The 13,306-nt window shown below is 41.8% G+C and overlaps 1 protein-coding gene across 2 annotated transcripts in view; it reads right to left on the bottom strand.

Annotated features, from left to right (window-relative positions):
- Window positions 1–3,282: 3,282 nt before the first annotated feature.
- Window positions 3,283–13,306, bottom strand: part of vps39 (VPS39 subunit of HOPS complex) — a 30,518-nt gene continuing 20,494 nt past the window's right edge. For both annotated transcript variants that reach the window (XM_032511070.1, XM_032511069.1), the window contains exons 21-24: window positions 11,656–11,805; window positions 7,184–7,318; window positions 4,371–4,462; window positions 3,283–3,832 (exon numbers count right to left, since the gene is read on the bottom strand). In XM_032511070.1, the coding sequence (XP_032366961.1) occupies window positions 3,751–3,832; window positions 4,371–4,462; window positions 7,184–7,318; window positions 11,656–11,805 (459 nt within the window). In that variant the 3' untranslated portion in view covers window positions 3,283–3,750. The remainder of the gene's footprint in view (window positions 3,833–4,370; window positions 4,463–7,183; window positions 7,319–11,655; window positions 11,806–13,306) is intronic.

Below are 13,306 nucleotides of genomic sequence, written 5' to 3' on the forward strand. Positions count from 1 at the left end.
GACTCAAATACATTTTTACATGTAACCCTAACCCTTTTCCGTTAAGAACGTGTAAAATTTCATGGCAATCAATCCAATAATTGTCAAGAAATGTTACTAAAAAAACAAATCTTGGCAATGGAGCCGTGTAGCGAAGACAAAAAAACAAGACAGATGGAAGTTTCAGCATCTTAAAATCACTCATCACATCCTCATCATTATAATTTGCTCAACTTTTACACAAACAATCCATGAAATCCCCGGAGGAATTTCCTCCCTGCCAGCTTTGCAGAACATAAAGCCGAGGTGGGCCTGCTGGCCTCACTGCATGCAACTGGAACAGCTTTTCCATTTGCACACTGGCGCACCATTCCAAGACATTACAGCATCCCAGTAAAAAAAAAACAAAAAAAACACACACACACACAAAGCCTTTTTTCCTCCTCACTCACAAGGAGAGCTACCATGATTTGGAGCACGATGAATTATTCAGTGTTTCTCTCAGCCTCATGGACACTGCTTTTTCAGAGTCCCAGGGGACGTTCATACAACCACGTTGGAGCTCTCCATATGTTCCAGTGCTGCATATATTAGCAAAAACACATTCTGCTGGTTTTAAGGTTCCCAGACTCGATCCTGCCCGGACTACAGAGTCAGCAGGATCCAGCCGAGGCCCCGATGTAGAGAGCAGTTGGCAGACTTTGCGCCCAGGGTGTGTGTGTGTGTGTGTGTGTGTGTGTGTGTGACTAACTGCGTTGCCGAGCAGTCGGGCTGTTGTGACTCTGTTGCTCCCAGCAGGCTCGGCTCAGTGTAGGAAGTCCATTAGTAACAGTGTGGGTATTCTCCGGCCCCCCTGAGGATAAGGACCTATCTGCTGGGGAAAGGACTTCCAGATGAGAGATGGCGATGCTGACTGTCCATGAACAGATAAATGGAAGGGAGCAACTCTTCTTCACTAATCATAACAGGAAGAGGAAATGCAAAAAAACAAAAACAAAAGAAAACATTCAACAAAAAAGAATATTATTCAATATCTTAAATATGCTAACAATCCAGTCCGCATATGTGCGCAGGGTCCTGTAAGGGTTATTTTATTTTCTAAAAAACAGTTATTTTATGCAAGTCCATTTCTGCAATAAAAACAAAAAACGTAGGAAGAAGCAATGTTCATAAGATATTCAGAAAAATCTCTTTCATAAATTTGTCTGATTACATTATTTTACTTAATAAATCCTAAATTTGACTTTGTATCGCATTTAACTTTTTTCTATTTTTGATTAAGACTCACAGATTTGTGGCGCCCTGGGAGCTCACCTGGCTGGGCGTGCGCCCCATATTCTAAGGCTCAGTCCTTACCGCAGTGGCCCGGGTTCTAGTCCGACCCGGGGCTCTTTGCTCTTCAGCTGTCCTACCAAATAAAGACCAGAAGAAAACCCACCAGTGTGAATATGTGGTGCGCTACATATTGATTGCACTGCTGGTCAGATGTAAAACTGCATTTCGTTGTACTGGTTGTCCTTGCTTGTCCTTGCTTGTCCTTGCTTGTCCTTGGTTGTCCTTGCTTGTCCTTGCTTGTCCTTGCTTGTCCTTGGTTGCCTAATCTAATCTAATGTGCCAGACGGTGTGGTATCACACAGACACACACACGAGTGGAAATGCTTCTTTATTACTGATTAAAGCCAAACAGATAGTCAGACATATGGTACCTGCTGGGTCGCCCCTAAGAATCAAATAACTCCAGTAAGGAATTTGTCATTAACACTCTTTAACAGTCTTTATACAGGATACACACAGTGGGACAAAGGTTCCCACAACAAAAATTAGACAACATTTCAGAAAGGTCTTAGCAGAGTGCAATGTGTGCAAACCTTTAAAGAGCAGAGGAGGAGGATGTGGGGATGAAGATAAAGCTACTGCTTGTGGGGAAACTTAAAAAGGTTGCAAGACTTAGTGGTTAAAATGACAAGCTGAAGTCATGCAAGTCCGCCGTCCAGAGTGTTGCTGAGCAACAAAACAGAGGACTCCAACTCTGTCTAAAAACATACATTCATTGCTTATATTTCAATTTAAATAAACTGGGGAGTCCTGCTTCTTGAATGACCTCCCAGGCGTGCAGTAAACAGACACATTTTACAACCATATTGCTATTATAAATGCACAGATCAATCATACCTTCCACGTCATTCATATCACTTCCAGTTCTTATCACTCGGATGTGTGATTTGAGAATAAATAAAACAGGACATCCACTTTTAAAGTGCTTAACTTTGTGATCGGTCTTAGAGTGAGACTATGTAACTTTGAAAAAAGAAAAAAAACTAAATATTACAAATAAAAAGGTGAATTGAAAAGCGATAAAAACACCCACAGCTTGTTTTGCTGCTGCAGCCTGACCAGATCTGGTATGATCAGGAGCTAATGGTGGCTAATGTTAGCAGACTCATGTCCACTAGCTGCTCCTGCAACGCTCATTGTCACAGTGACGTAGGGCTGCTGCTAAAGAATAATATCATCAATCCATCTTCGGCTTATTGACTCGATTAATCGTTAAGTCTATAAACTGTTAAATACAAAGCAATTCCTCCAAGCTCACAGCAACGTCTTCAATATGCTTATTTTATCTGATCAACAGTCCAAAAAAAGAAATGTAATTGACTGTCACATCTGACAAAGAAAAGAAGCTAATCCTCCCATTTGAGAAGCTAGAACCAGGAAATTTGGACATTGACTCAAATTAGTATTGAAATAGTTGATTGATCCGTTGGCCAATAATTGCAGCTCTACAATGATGTGTTTAAAGCAGCTGGGAAATGAAGGGTGTGTGATTATTCTGGAATTACCACGTGTGGCCACCTCTGCTGCTGTTTAGAAGTTACACAGTCTCACTTTAAATGGTTCTACTTTAGAAACCTTTAATATCTGGGAGAGAAAAACAGAAACAAAATATGAATACAGATAAGACAGATGAGTGCATTAAACAGAGGATAATGTCAGGGAGAAATCATTCACACACTGTAAAGACACAAAATGAGGAAAAGAACATCCCTATGAATATTGTTAGTTGGAGAAGCCGTCTCAAACGTTGAAATACAAAAACAGCCAAACACAGTGGAAGAAGAATGCTGTTTCGTTTAGTCAGTACCGGCACATGCTAACGCAAATCCTGACAGCCATCGGACTTCACTGTGAGTACAATCTCCAGAGTCACACAAGGCATTTAACTGTCCTCCTGCGGAGTGTAACCCGGTGTAACAGGAGTGGGAGACGGTGGGAGGCAGTGAGAGGCAGGAAGGGAGAAGCAAATAAAACCAAGGCTTGGGATCATCTCATGGTGAGGACGAGCAACAACTCCTCTTCCTCTGGGCATCAGTCATTAGCCCGTTTTCTTCCGAGGTGACGTGAAGGGAATCCCTTCTAGCGTTACAGTGACACGTGCTTTTCAAATGTCACACTCTAACCCCCTCGTTGTCCTTATTTCTCCCCTCCTGCCGAGCGACCCGGGACATTCCTCCTGCTACTCCATGCACAGAGAGAAAGAAAGTCTTAGCCTTTGATTTCAGAGAGAGGTCTTGTTCTGCCCAGCGGCCAGAGTGGGACGTCAACAACAACTGTGCCCAAGGTTAAAATTGCCCGCACTTGTAGTTCTGTTGGGTGCCACAGCCTGGCATTTAACTCGAGCACCTCCATCCTTCTCATTGCATTTCTAGTTCAAAGTTGTCCCAGCATTGGCATCCAGAGAGTGAGAGGGGATTATGAATGAGTAGACAGTTGTTACTGCTCAGTGGGACACGCGCTGCGGTCTTTACAGCAGAAGTAATGCACCACCACGCCGTTGGGATACCTGGCAAACGCACTGAGAGAGGAAGATAAGCAGAGAATGCTTTACTGTTGGTAGGATTACTACTCCCTGCATCACAGCAGATAAACACGCGTTTAATTAAAAGTTAGAAGAGTGAACCCAAAATGAACGGGCGTATGACAATTAACAGCAGCTCAGGGCATCAAGTTGTGCTCTAGTCAATAAAACTGAAACGGCAGACACAAAGGAATCTGATAAGAAGAGATGAACGCTGTTAAATGGGAGATGCTGCTAGTGTCATAATACCCAAACAAATTAGGATTTGGATGATAACTCTCAATAACGCTGCAAATGGCACCTCAAAATCAGTCCACTCTTTCAAGATGTAAGATTCCCATGCATTAATAATCATTAAAAGAGGAAAAAGGGATCAGAAAAAACAAGGATCATCAAAGCATACGATTTCAAAGATAGAAATATAAATGTATGTATGTGTATGTGTATGTTAAATAAATAGAAAAGCACATATTTTTTAAACTTATGGCAAAATACAAAAAGCCTGCTATTTGACTCTATGGTGCGAGAGCGATACCTGTTTCCTATTTTCTTCTTGCAGACTCTGCAGGTCTTCTCCTCTGTAATGACACATTTAACCTGCTGGTGGAAGATCCGCTCCTCTTGCACCTGAGAACAGAGGACAGGCGAGGTGAGGCACAGTCAACCAGCTTCTACATTTCATTTCTGTAGACCGGGCTCTTGTGAGCTAGATAACAAGGTTAAAAAAAAAAATCCTAATCTCTAATCAAAAAACCCCATAACACAAATATTCAAAACTACATCATGGCAAACCAACTCCACTCCAGCTTCATCAGTTCAAAGCTGTCACTGTGTTTCTTACTGTTGATCAAACTGTCGGCTGTGGAGCAGTATTTCCCATCAGCTTGTTGGGGATTGACCCCTAAAATGGAGTCCTTAATGGACTTTAAAAGGGTTGAGAGATAGTTAAAAAAAAATGAGAAGAAGAAAAAAACATGCTGAAACACAAATTTTGTTCAATATTTGCTTTTCCCCCTTGTAGAATACTTAATTACTACTTAATTTAGGGAAATACCTGATATACTCATTAAGAGACAGTGAGATCTGAAGTCTCTTTTATTTAGACCTTAGTGGTCCCCTAATACTGTATCTGAAGTCCCTTTATCTAAGACCTTAGTTGGTCCCCTAAACTGTATCTGAAGTCTCTTTTATATAGACCTTAGTGGTCCCCTAATACTGTATCTGAAGTCTTATTTATAGACCTTAGTGGTCCCTATACTGTATCTGAAGTCTCTTTTATATAGACCTTAGTTGGTCCCCTAATACTGTATCTGAAGTCTCTTTATATAGACCTTAGTGGTCCCAATACTGTATCTGAAGTCTCTTTTATTTAGACCTTAGTGGTCCCTAATACTGTATCTGAAGTCTCTTTTATATAGACCTTAGTGGTCCCTAATACTGTATCTGAAGTCTCTTTTATATAGACCTTAGTGGTCCCTAATACTGTATCTGAAGTCTCTTTTACATAGACCTTAGTACCTAAAAGGCAAAGCAGGATACCCTGGGCTCGGTTTACACCTGTCACCATTTCCATGCCATGGGACCATGTATGTATTTTTCATTCTTTCATGTTCTTCCTAAAGGCAGAAAAAGTAGTTAGTGTTGGACTTGGTTGGATTGATACATCTATGTTTTTGTGGTGCCTACCGAGATGCGCTGTCATGTTAGTTGTGTTGCCAGTGGAATAATATGATACACGGTTTTTTTTTGGTCAACACCACAAATGTTGTCAACATAACTCACTGGAAATCCGAAATATTTCCACACCAGCAACTCCAGTGAAAGAGGAGGGGGCTCAAGTTCTTTTGATGGGTTTCCTGCATCTGCTTCTGCAGTTGCCATCTATTCTTTTCTTTTGACTGGCTGTGACTGTTATGCCCCTGACACAGCGACCAGACGGCCAAGCGTCGGCAGAAAAGGCAGTTGGACTGATCAGTCTCCCCGAGTTGGTCAAAAAAGTGTCTTGGAACACACTCTGGATTCGGCTACGATGTTTAAATGTTTAAACGTGACGTTTTAAACCAGGACCTCTTGTGCCTCTTGTGTTGTGTAGCAGGCTGCTGTCTGGTAGCCCATTGTGACAATCTGTCTGCTGGAACGCTGATGATTCTGCAAACTACTTACGCAAAGGTTTGATGGAAACAAGTTGTCCATCTATATAGACAGAGAACTCGCAGTTCCTAACCCAGAGAACATTTGATCAACAGAGCAGATAAAAATGCAATTTAATTTCAGTTGGACTGCAGTCAGACAGGAAAAATCAATCTTCAATTTGACCTGCTCCCAACTAACAGACATGCAACATATGACCAGGGGCAGCAAGTAGACACTGCTTTGTACTAAAGGCTGGGAACTCTGCACTAAACAACTGCTGCATATGAGATTCATCTGTTGATAAGTGTAAACAAATGTTGCTCTTTAATCTGTTCCACAAAGGTGGCTGTACTGCTAACGTCCACATCACATCTTGTGTGTTGGAGGAACTATTGTGTAAGGTTTCCACCTTAGGTAGAAGGTGTTACATTACCTGTAAATAAAGTATTATGTGACATACAGCCAGAGGTAGAAGAAGTATTCAGATCCTACACTTAAGTAAAAGTACTAAAACCACACTGTAAAAATACTCTGTTACAAGTCCTGCATTGAAAATGTTTAAGTGAAAGTATGTAAGTATTGTCAGGAAAATGTACCTAAAAGTACTCGATGCAGAAAAGTCACATTTTAGAAACCAGAAATGATCCAAACTGTCAGCTAAGTGTTTAATGGTCTAATCCTTTCAGCTAGACTTGTAGGTCTGTATATTGTTGGGTGGTTTCATTTATAATAAAACATTTTATTTTATAAACTACATGTTTTCTGATGGGAAAGTAAAAAGTACAATATTTCCCTCTGAAATGTAGAGGAGTAGAAGTAGAAAGTAGCATGAAAAGAGAAGACTCTACTCTAAGGTAAAATACAATTTCCTTAAATTTGTACTTAAGTACACTTCTAGAGTAAATGTTGTTATAACAGTATGTATAAGACAGGAGTTACAAACTGCTCTACTGCAGCAGCTCTCTGGCTGAGAGTTTATTGCCGTATTTATCCACATTGTTCCAGGTTCAAATCTACACCTTCCTCTCTAATGGTTACCATTTAAATGGTCATATGGTTCTGACAGTTCTCACAGTAATTCATACACACCAATCCACAAGGTTTGTTTGACGTTACACAGCCAACCGTTCGTGTTCTGGCCAACTACAATAGATGTTACGAGACTAATTTGAATCCAATTTCCATGAATCACTATGTAAATTCTCCAGGACTCACCCTGAGGAACTCGGCCTGCAGCAGACTCTTCAGCACCTGGTTGCAGCGCTTCCTCTGCGCCCTCTCCTCCAGGACGCTCTCCAGGAAGACCTGGATCTCTCGGATCTGGGTGTTTGCTGGGAGCAGATTGATGGCCTGTGGGGAAAAAAAACCCCAATAAAAAACGTTAGTTTGTTAAACACCAATGACATGTCATTATTAATTTTTAATATTACAACACCGTCATCATGAGGGGAAACTTTTGAAGATTGGATGTTAGTAAAAAAAAAAGAAGCAAATTACACTCATTTTAAAAGTATAATTTATCACAATAAGTATCTTTGTGCATCTCCCTGTTGTGGTGAAACACAGTTAAACTAGGGATGTGAGTGATGAAACAGTGAGTTAATTCACAGCTATGTAACTACACCACTACTTTACACGCTTAATTTGCATTGCAGTTTAATGATTTAACATGACATAACTTTCTGCTGCCAACCATTTTTCTCCTTTGAGAGCATCAACGCCTTTACTACTTCAAGATAAACTATCTGTAAGCCTTCAGTCACTTTTTGTGGATGTCATCCCAGAACAGGGAGCAGGATCCGACTGCAGCAACATCCCTGTTCAGGATGCACGTTGGTTACTTGGAAGCTGCAGAATTGTAATGAACATTCCTCCTCATGGTCATCTTTTGTGCTCAAGTGCTGTTGAGCAGAGTGAGCCTGACCCTGTAGCTCATGTGGGCTTTGCCTTAGCGCCAACCAACCTGGGAGGTCCCATTTGCTCCCAATCTACTTGTAAACAAACCATTTAAGTTACTTTTGTAAATAACAGTATATACAGACGACGATTCATTTAGGGGATTGCTTGGTGCCGCTGGATGTCCCCAATTTTTGGCCAAATGTCTGTCCCCTTCCTCTTTCTTTGTGTTGTAATTTTAAACTCTGGTGGATTTCTGAGGGACTATGGTTACCTGGTCCTCAGATCTTGCAGGGTAAATCCAGACAGCTAGCTAGACTATCTGTCCAATCTGAAGACTATGGTTACCTGGTCCTCAGACTCTGCAAGGTAAATCCAGACAGCTAGCTAGACTATCTGTCAATCTGAGGACTATGGTTACCTGGTCCTCAGATCTCTGCAGGGTAAATCCAGACAGCTAGCTAGACTATCTGTCCAATCTGAGGACTATGGTTACCTGGTCTCAGATCTCTGCAGGGTAAATCCAGACAGCTAGCTATCTGTCCAATCTGAAGAATATGGTTACCTGGTCCTCAGGTTTCGCAGGGTAAATCCAGACAGCTAGCTAGACTATCTGTCCAATCTGAGGACTATGGTACCTGGTCCTCAGATCTTGCAGGGTAAATCCAGACAGCTAGCTAGACTATCTGTCCAATCTGAGGACTATGGTTACCTGGTCCTCAGATCTCTGCAGGGTAAATCCAGACAGCTAGCTAGACTATCTGTCCAATCTGAGACTATGGTTACCTGGTCCTCAGATCTCTGCAGGGTAAATACAGACAGCTAGCTAGACATCTGTCCAATCTGAAGACTATGGTTACTGGTCCTCAGATCTCTGCAAGGTAAATCCAGACAGCTAGCTAGACTATCTGTCCAATCTGAGGACTATGGTTACCTGGTCCTCAGATCTCTGCAGGGTAAATCCAGACAGCTAGCTAGATATCTGTCCAATCTGAGGACTATGGTTACCTGGTCCTCAGATCTCTGCAGGGTAAATCCAGACAGCTAGCAAGACTATCTGTCCAATCTGAGTTTTCTGTTGCATGTCTAAAACTACTTTTAAATGTGCACATTTCCCAAAAACAAGTTCCTTCCCGAGGCTAGTTTGCAGAGGCACTGTCATTGTGTCTGGGGCTTAGCACCGCCCAAGACGGTTTGTGATTGGTTTAAATAAATGCCAATAAATCAGAGAAAGTTTTCTCCCATCCCAGAATGCTGTGTGGAATGACCAGACCCTCCTCCGCAGCGCTGTGGAGGAAGGTCTGGCAATGTGAGATTATACATAACATTACCAAATTACATAAAATAACCATTACATTACATGTCATTTAGCTGACACTTTTATCCAAAGCAACTTACAATTGCTATTTATGTCAGAGGTTGCATTCCCCTGGAGCAACTAGGGGTAAAGTGTCTTGCTCAGGGACACATTAGTTGATGTATCGCAGTGGGAATCAAACCTAGATCTCCCACACCAAAGGCATGTGTCATATCCACTGCGGATCTCTCTGGGTGTTGGAGTCAGTCAGACCAACCAACCCTCAGTTCTGGTTTTTCACTACTTTTAGACATTTTATAGACTAAATAATAACTTTATCATTCTAATAATTCCTAATAATATATTAACAGAGCTTGTGCTTGAATTGTGCTTGACAATGAAAATAATTTTTAGTTGCAGCTCTAGACAAGAAATTGTGAATTGCTTTGTGTTGGAGGTTTTTGCTGATGTTTTGTACAGTCTTGTCTTGTTGCCCTTATGCTCTCTTGGCAAGCAGAGTCTGGGAACGAGGCCAGGGGAAATGAAAGCAGGGTGCCATTAAAGTGAGGGAGCGCAGGGAAGCAGCGTGGCACAGAAAGACAAGATGGAGAGCTTCCCGGCTGTGGGATGTAAACCTAAAACACTCCTATAAACCTGCAGTGTTCCCCTTGAGAGATTCTTAATTTGACATGTCTGCGGTGGAGCACAGATCAGCGGAGCCTTTCACACACAATCACATCCACTTGAAATCACTGATACAACACAGTCTGTTATGGTGTATTTTACAACAACGATGTAACTCTGAACAGATAAACTCGCTGGTTTTATGTAATGAAATATTCGCAGTGACACAGTGGAGGCGATTCAAGGACTGTGCCTCTGTTGATTGGTAGTAAGATATGGAAAGAAAGAATATAAACCAGCTGAGTGACGGTTCTCTCCTCGACGTGGACTGTGTGGAAAGATGGTTTGCAACTGGACTGTAATGAAATACACAAAAACAAAAAGCTTCACAAAAGGTTATCTTCTTTACTAGAGAGCATGCGGTGGGTTCTAACATGAAAGATTTGACAGGCAAAATAGTGCATGAGCTGGTTTTGAACAGAGCAGCGTTTATTCAATTAACTCTTTGCTATTTTGGTTCTGGGTTCAGGTAGAACCCAGGAAACAGGTATATGAAAGGAATTTCATCAAAGATATTCACATTGCAACTCCCTCTCGAGGGAGATACGTACCCTGGGGAAAGTCTTTTTTTGGCTTGCTGGATCTTTTCGATCACAAAGGCAGCAGCCTAATTACTATTCCTCTCCCCCCCCCCAAAGCCCTCTTGCCTCGCTCTAAAAACAAACTTAATCAAAGCTTGTGTTTTGCTGCTTTAATTTCACAGCAAATGACTAATTTTGCGTGAGTGCTTACACTATTAATCATGTTATCCCATCTCATTTTAATCCAGCCCAAACAGGCCAACTCTTATCAGTTCCACTTTCACGTCTTGTCTGAATTAATTGGCGTTTTTCCATTAATGGTACCTGCTCGACTTAGCTCGACTCGGCCGCGGTGCCCCGTCCTCCTTTTTCCAATTCAGATTAGTACCGCCTCATGCGTGAGGCGAGCCGTGGCTGGTCATCATAGCAGGACACTGCTGTGACCTAACGCAATCTCGGCATGTGGCTGTTTGCCAGAAGACAAATTAGTTTCAAAAGAAGCTGGAGGCGGGTTTGTCTGTCGCTAGCAATGACGCAGTGATTAGTGACTATTCTCTCCAACCAATCAGCAGTCTGCAGGTTTACTAGCCACCTTTTGGAATCGCCTCAGCTCGCTTGGAACCTCGACTGATGTAGTACTAAAAAAGTACCAGGGACCTTTTTCGTGATAGAAAACCAAAAAAAGCGAGTAGAGTCAAGGCAAGTCGAGCAGGTATCACGCAGTGAAAAAACACCAAAAAAAAAAATCAATTCTTGCTTTCTGATTTAATGTGCACCTTGAAATACCAGATGGAGTTTGCTGAGTTGGAAAGTTGAATTCAAGTGCAACAATTTGGAGCACGTGTTGGAAGTTTTTGACAGCCTCACGAAAGTTAAAGTGCTTTTCTGTGTCACCTTACTGGTAAACAATTTGTCCTTTCTGTTTAATTATTTTTTTCAAACAACAAGCAAAACATAATTGACAACATGAACACACAACAAGACACCCAATCTGGTGAATGGTATATATGACTGCCACCCTAGCCATCTCACAAGCCCACTCCTGGATGAAGGCATCCCTTCATTCTTCCATCCCCTTAAAATAATCTGTCTGGCTATCCTTAAACTAGTTTGGACCCAGCTTCTTATGTGTTCATCTATCCCATGTAGGATTGGCCCATCTCCCAGAACAGTTTGTCCCATCTTAATGCAGAAAACATGTTATTACACCAATGATATCAAACTAAAAATGATTTGGGACTGGAGTTTGTTCTGGTGAGCTACGTGAGTGCTGCTCTATGGTTGTTTACCTTGGTTGTGTTGAGTTTGCTGTGGTGCAGTTCCAAGACATGCAGGGCCGCCTGCAGGTTGGCCTGAGGCTCCGACAACTCCATCTTGATGGGCCCCAGGCAGTGGACGTCGGGAGGTGACAGGTACATTCGTAGCAAGGACAGATAAACCTGAAGGGAAGGATTACAGCTGTTAATACTTAACCTATCTATCTATCTATCTATCTATATCACTTGACCAGAAACTTGTCATGATGAAGGAACAGGACCCCACACACAGGACTGTAGTATATCATGTGAGGGTGCTGCGGGTAAGGTTGAATCACACTAGAGTTTGTCTGCCCTGCTGGTGCAGTTCGTTTGGGCGGGTGAGAAGGGGGCAACCGTACTAGGGTGTGCACCAAAAGCGGACCAAACAAGCGTACCGAGACCTGCTTGAAGAGGCGGTCTCGGTACGCTGTCAATCAAACTCTGGAGCGGTTCGTTTGTAGTGAGAACGTGATCCGACCTCGGACTGCACCAACTATATGTACTCCGCCAGTCTGAGCTAATGTCTCCTGTAGTCTGGTGTGCTTTGCAATCTGCGACAGCACACTGTAGCAGCTTGCAGTGTTCCTCTCACAGAAACAGACAGCAGTCAAGTTCGCCATCCGTCACTCGCAGCTCCGGGGTCAAACCAGCTGCCGCTACAGTTGGAGCCAGGCGCCAGCAGGGCAGAGCAGACGTAGTAACAAGGCTTGCGAAACAATGTCTGATTATTTAAATGAAATGAGCTGGTTTGACCATGGAGATGCAAGAAATATGCACTAGTCCTCGCAGGACCTTCTTTCTGTATTTATTTTATTGCCCCCTGCCCCAAACACATCTGACCAATAGGAAGAGTGAATGCTCTTGCGTCATTTGCAATGATGCAGTTTGGTATGCTTGGATTTTTCCAGATGTGAAACCAAACCAAGGGAAAACCGCTCCAAGTTTACAATCTCATCAACTGATTCAGATTAATGCAAACAAACTATATAATAATAATGAACAAAAACTACTTACTACTACCAACAGAATAAAAAAAACAAGATAAAGATAAAACAAGATATATTATTTGCCAGGATACAGGAGACAGTTAAAGTTAAATTTCCATTTTCATGTAAGCAAGAATATAAAAGTTAAAGTTAAAGTTAGTTAGTGAAAACATGCTGTGTTTATAAAAATATTTGAACATTTTGGAAATCAAAACGATGTCAGCTTAAAAAAAAACAAGAAAAAAGTGTTATTACGGCACTTCAGAGGTGCTAATATCAAGTTGTTTCAATCTTCACATCTGTCTCTCCGCAACAAAATGAATAAGCGTATGTCCTTAAATGTCAAACTATTTCATTAAAATCTGCCTATAATAACTTCTGGTATCAAATATTCAGCATCCAAACAGGAATCCTTTTTTTCCTGATCGTTAGAGGAACAGCCATGATTCATTGATTTTCCCCTTGTTTGGTTGCAGAGTCAAACATTTTATACACATACCAGACACTGTCAGGTTTTACGTTGAACTGGGAATGTGTGTCACCGGGAGATTGAGCCATAAATAATCCATTATATTTGTGTAGCACTTTCTGGAAACACAAAAGCACTTAACAGAAGGCTGCAGAGGGTACAAAATGAAAATGTGGTCATAAAAAAA

The sequence above is a fragment of the Etheostoma spectabile genome, unplaced genomic scaffold (genome assembly GCF_008692095.1).
Source record: "Etheostoma spectabile isolate EspeVRDwgs_2016 unplaced genomic scaffold, UIUC_Espe_1.0 scaffold314, whole genome shotgun sequence".
Taxonomy (NCBI): domain Eukaryota; kingdom Metazoa; phylum Chordata; class Actinopteri; order Perciformes; family Percidae; genus Etheostoma; species Etheostoma spectabile.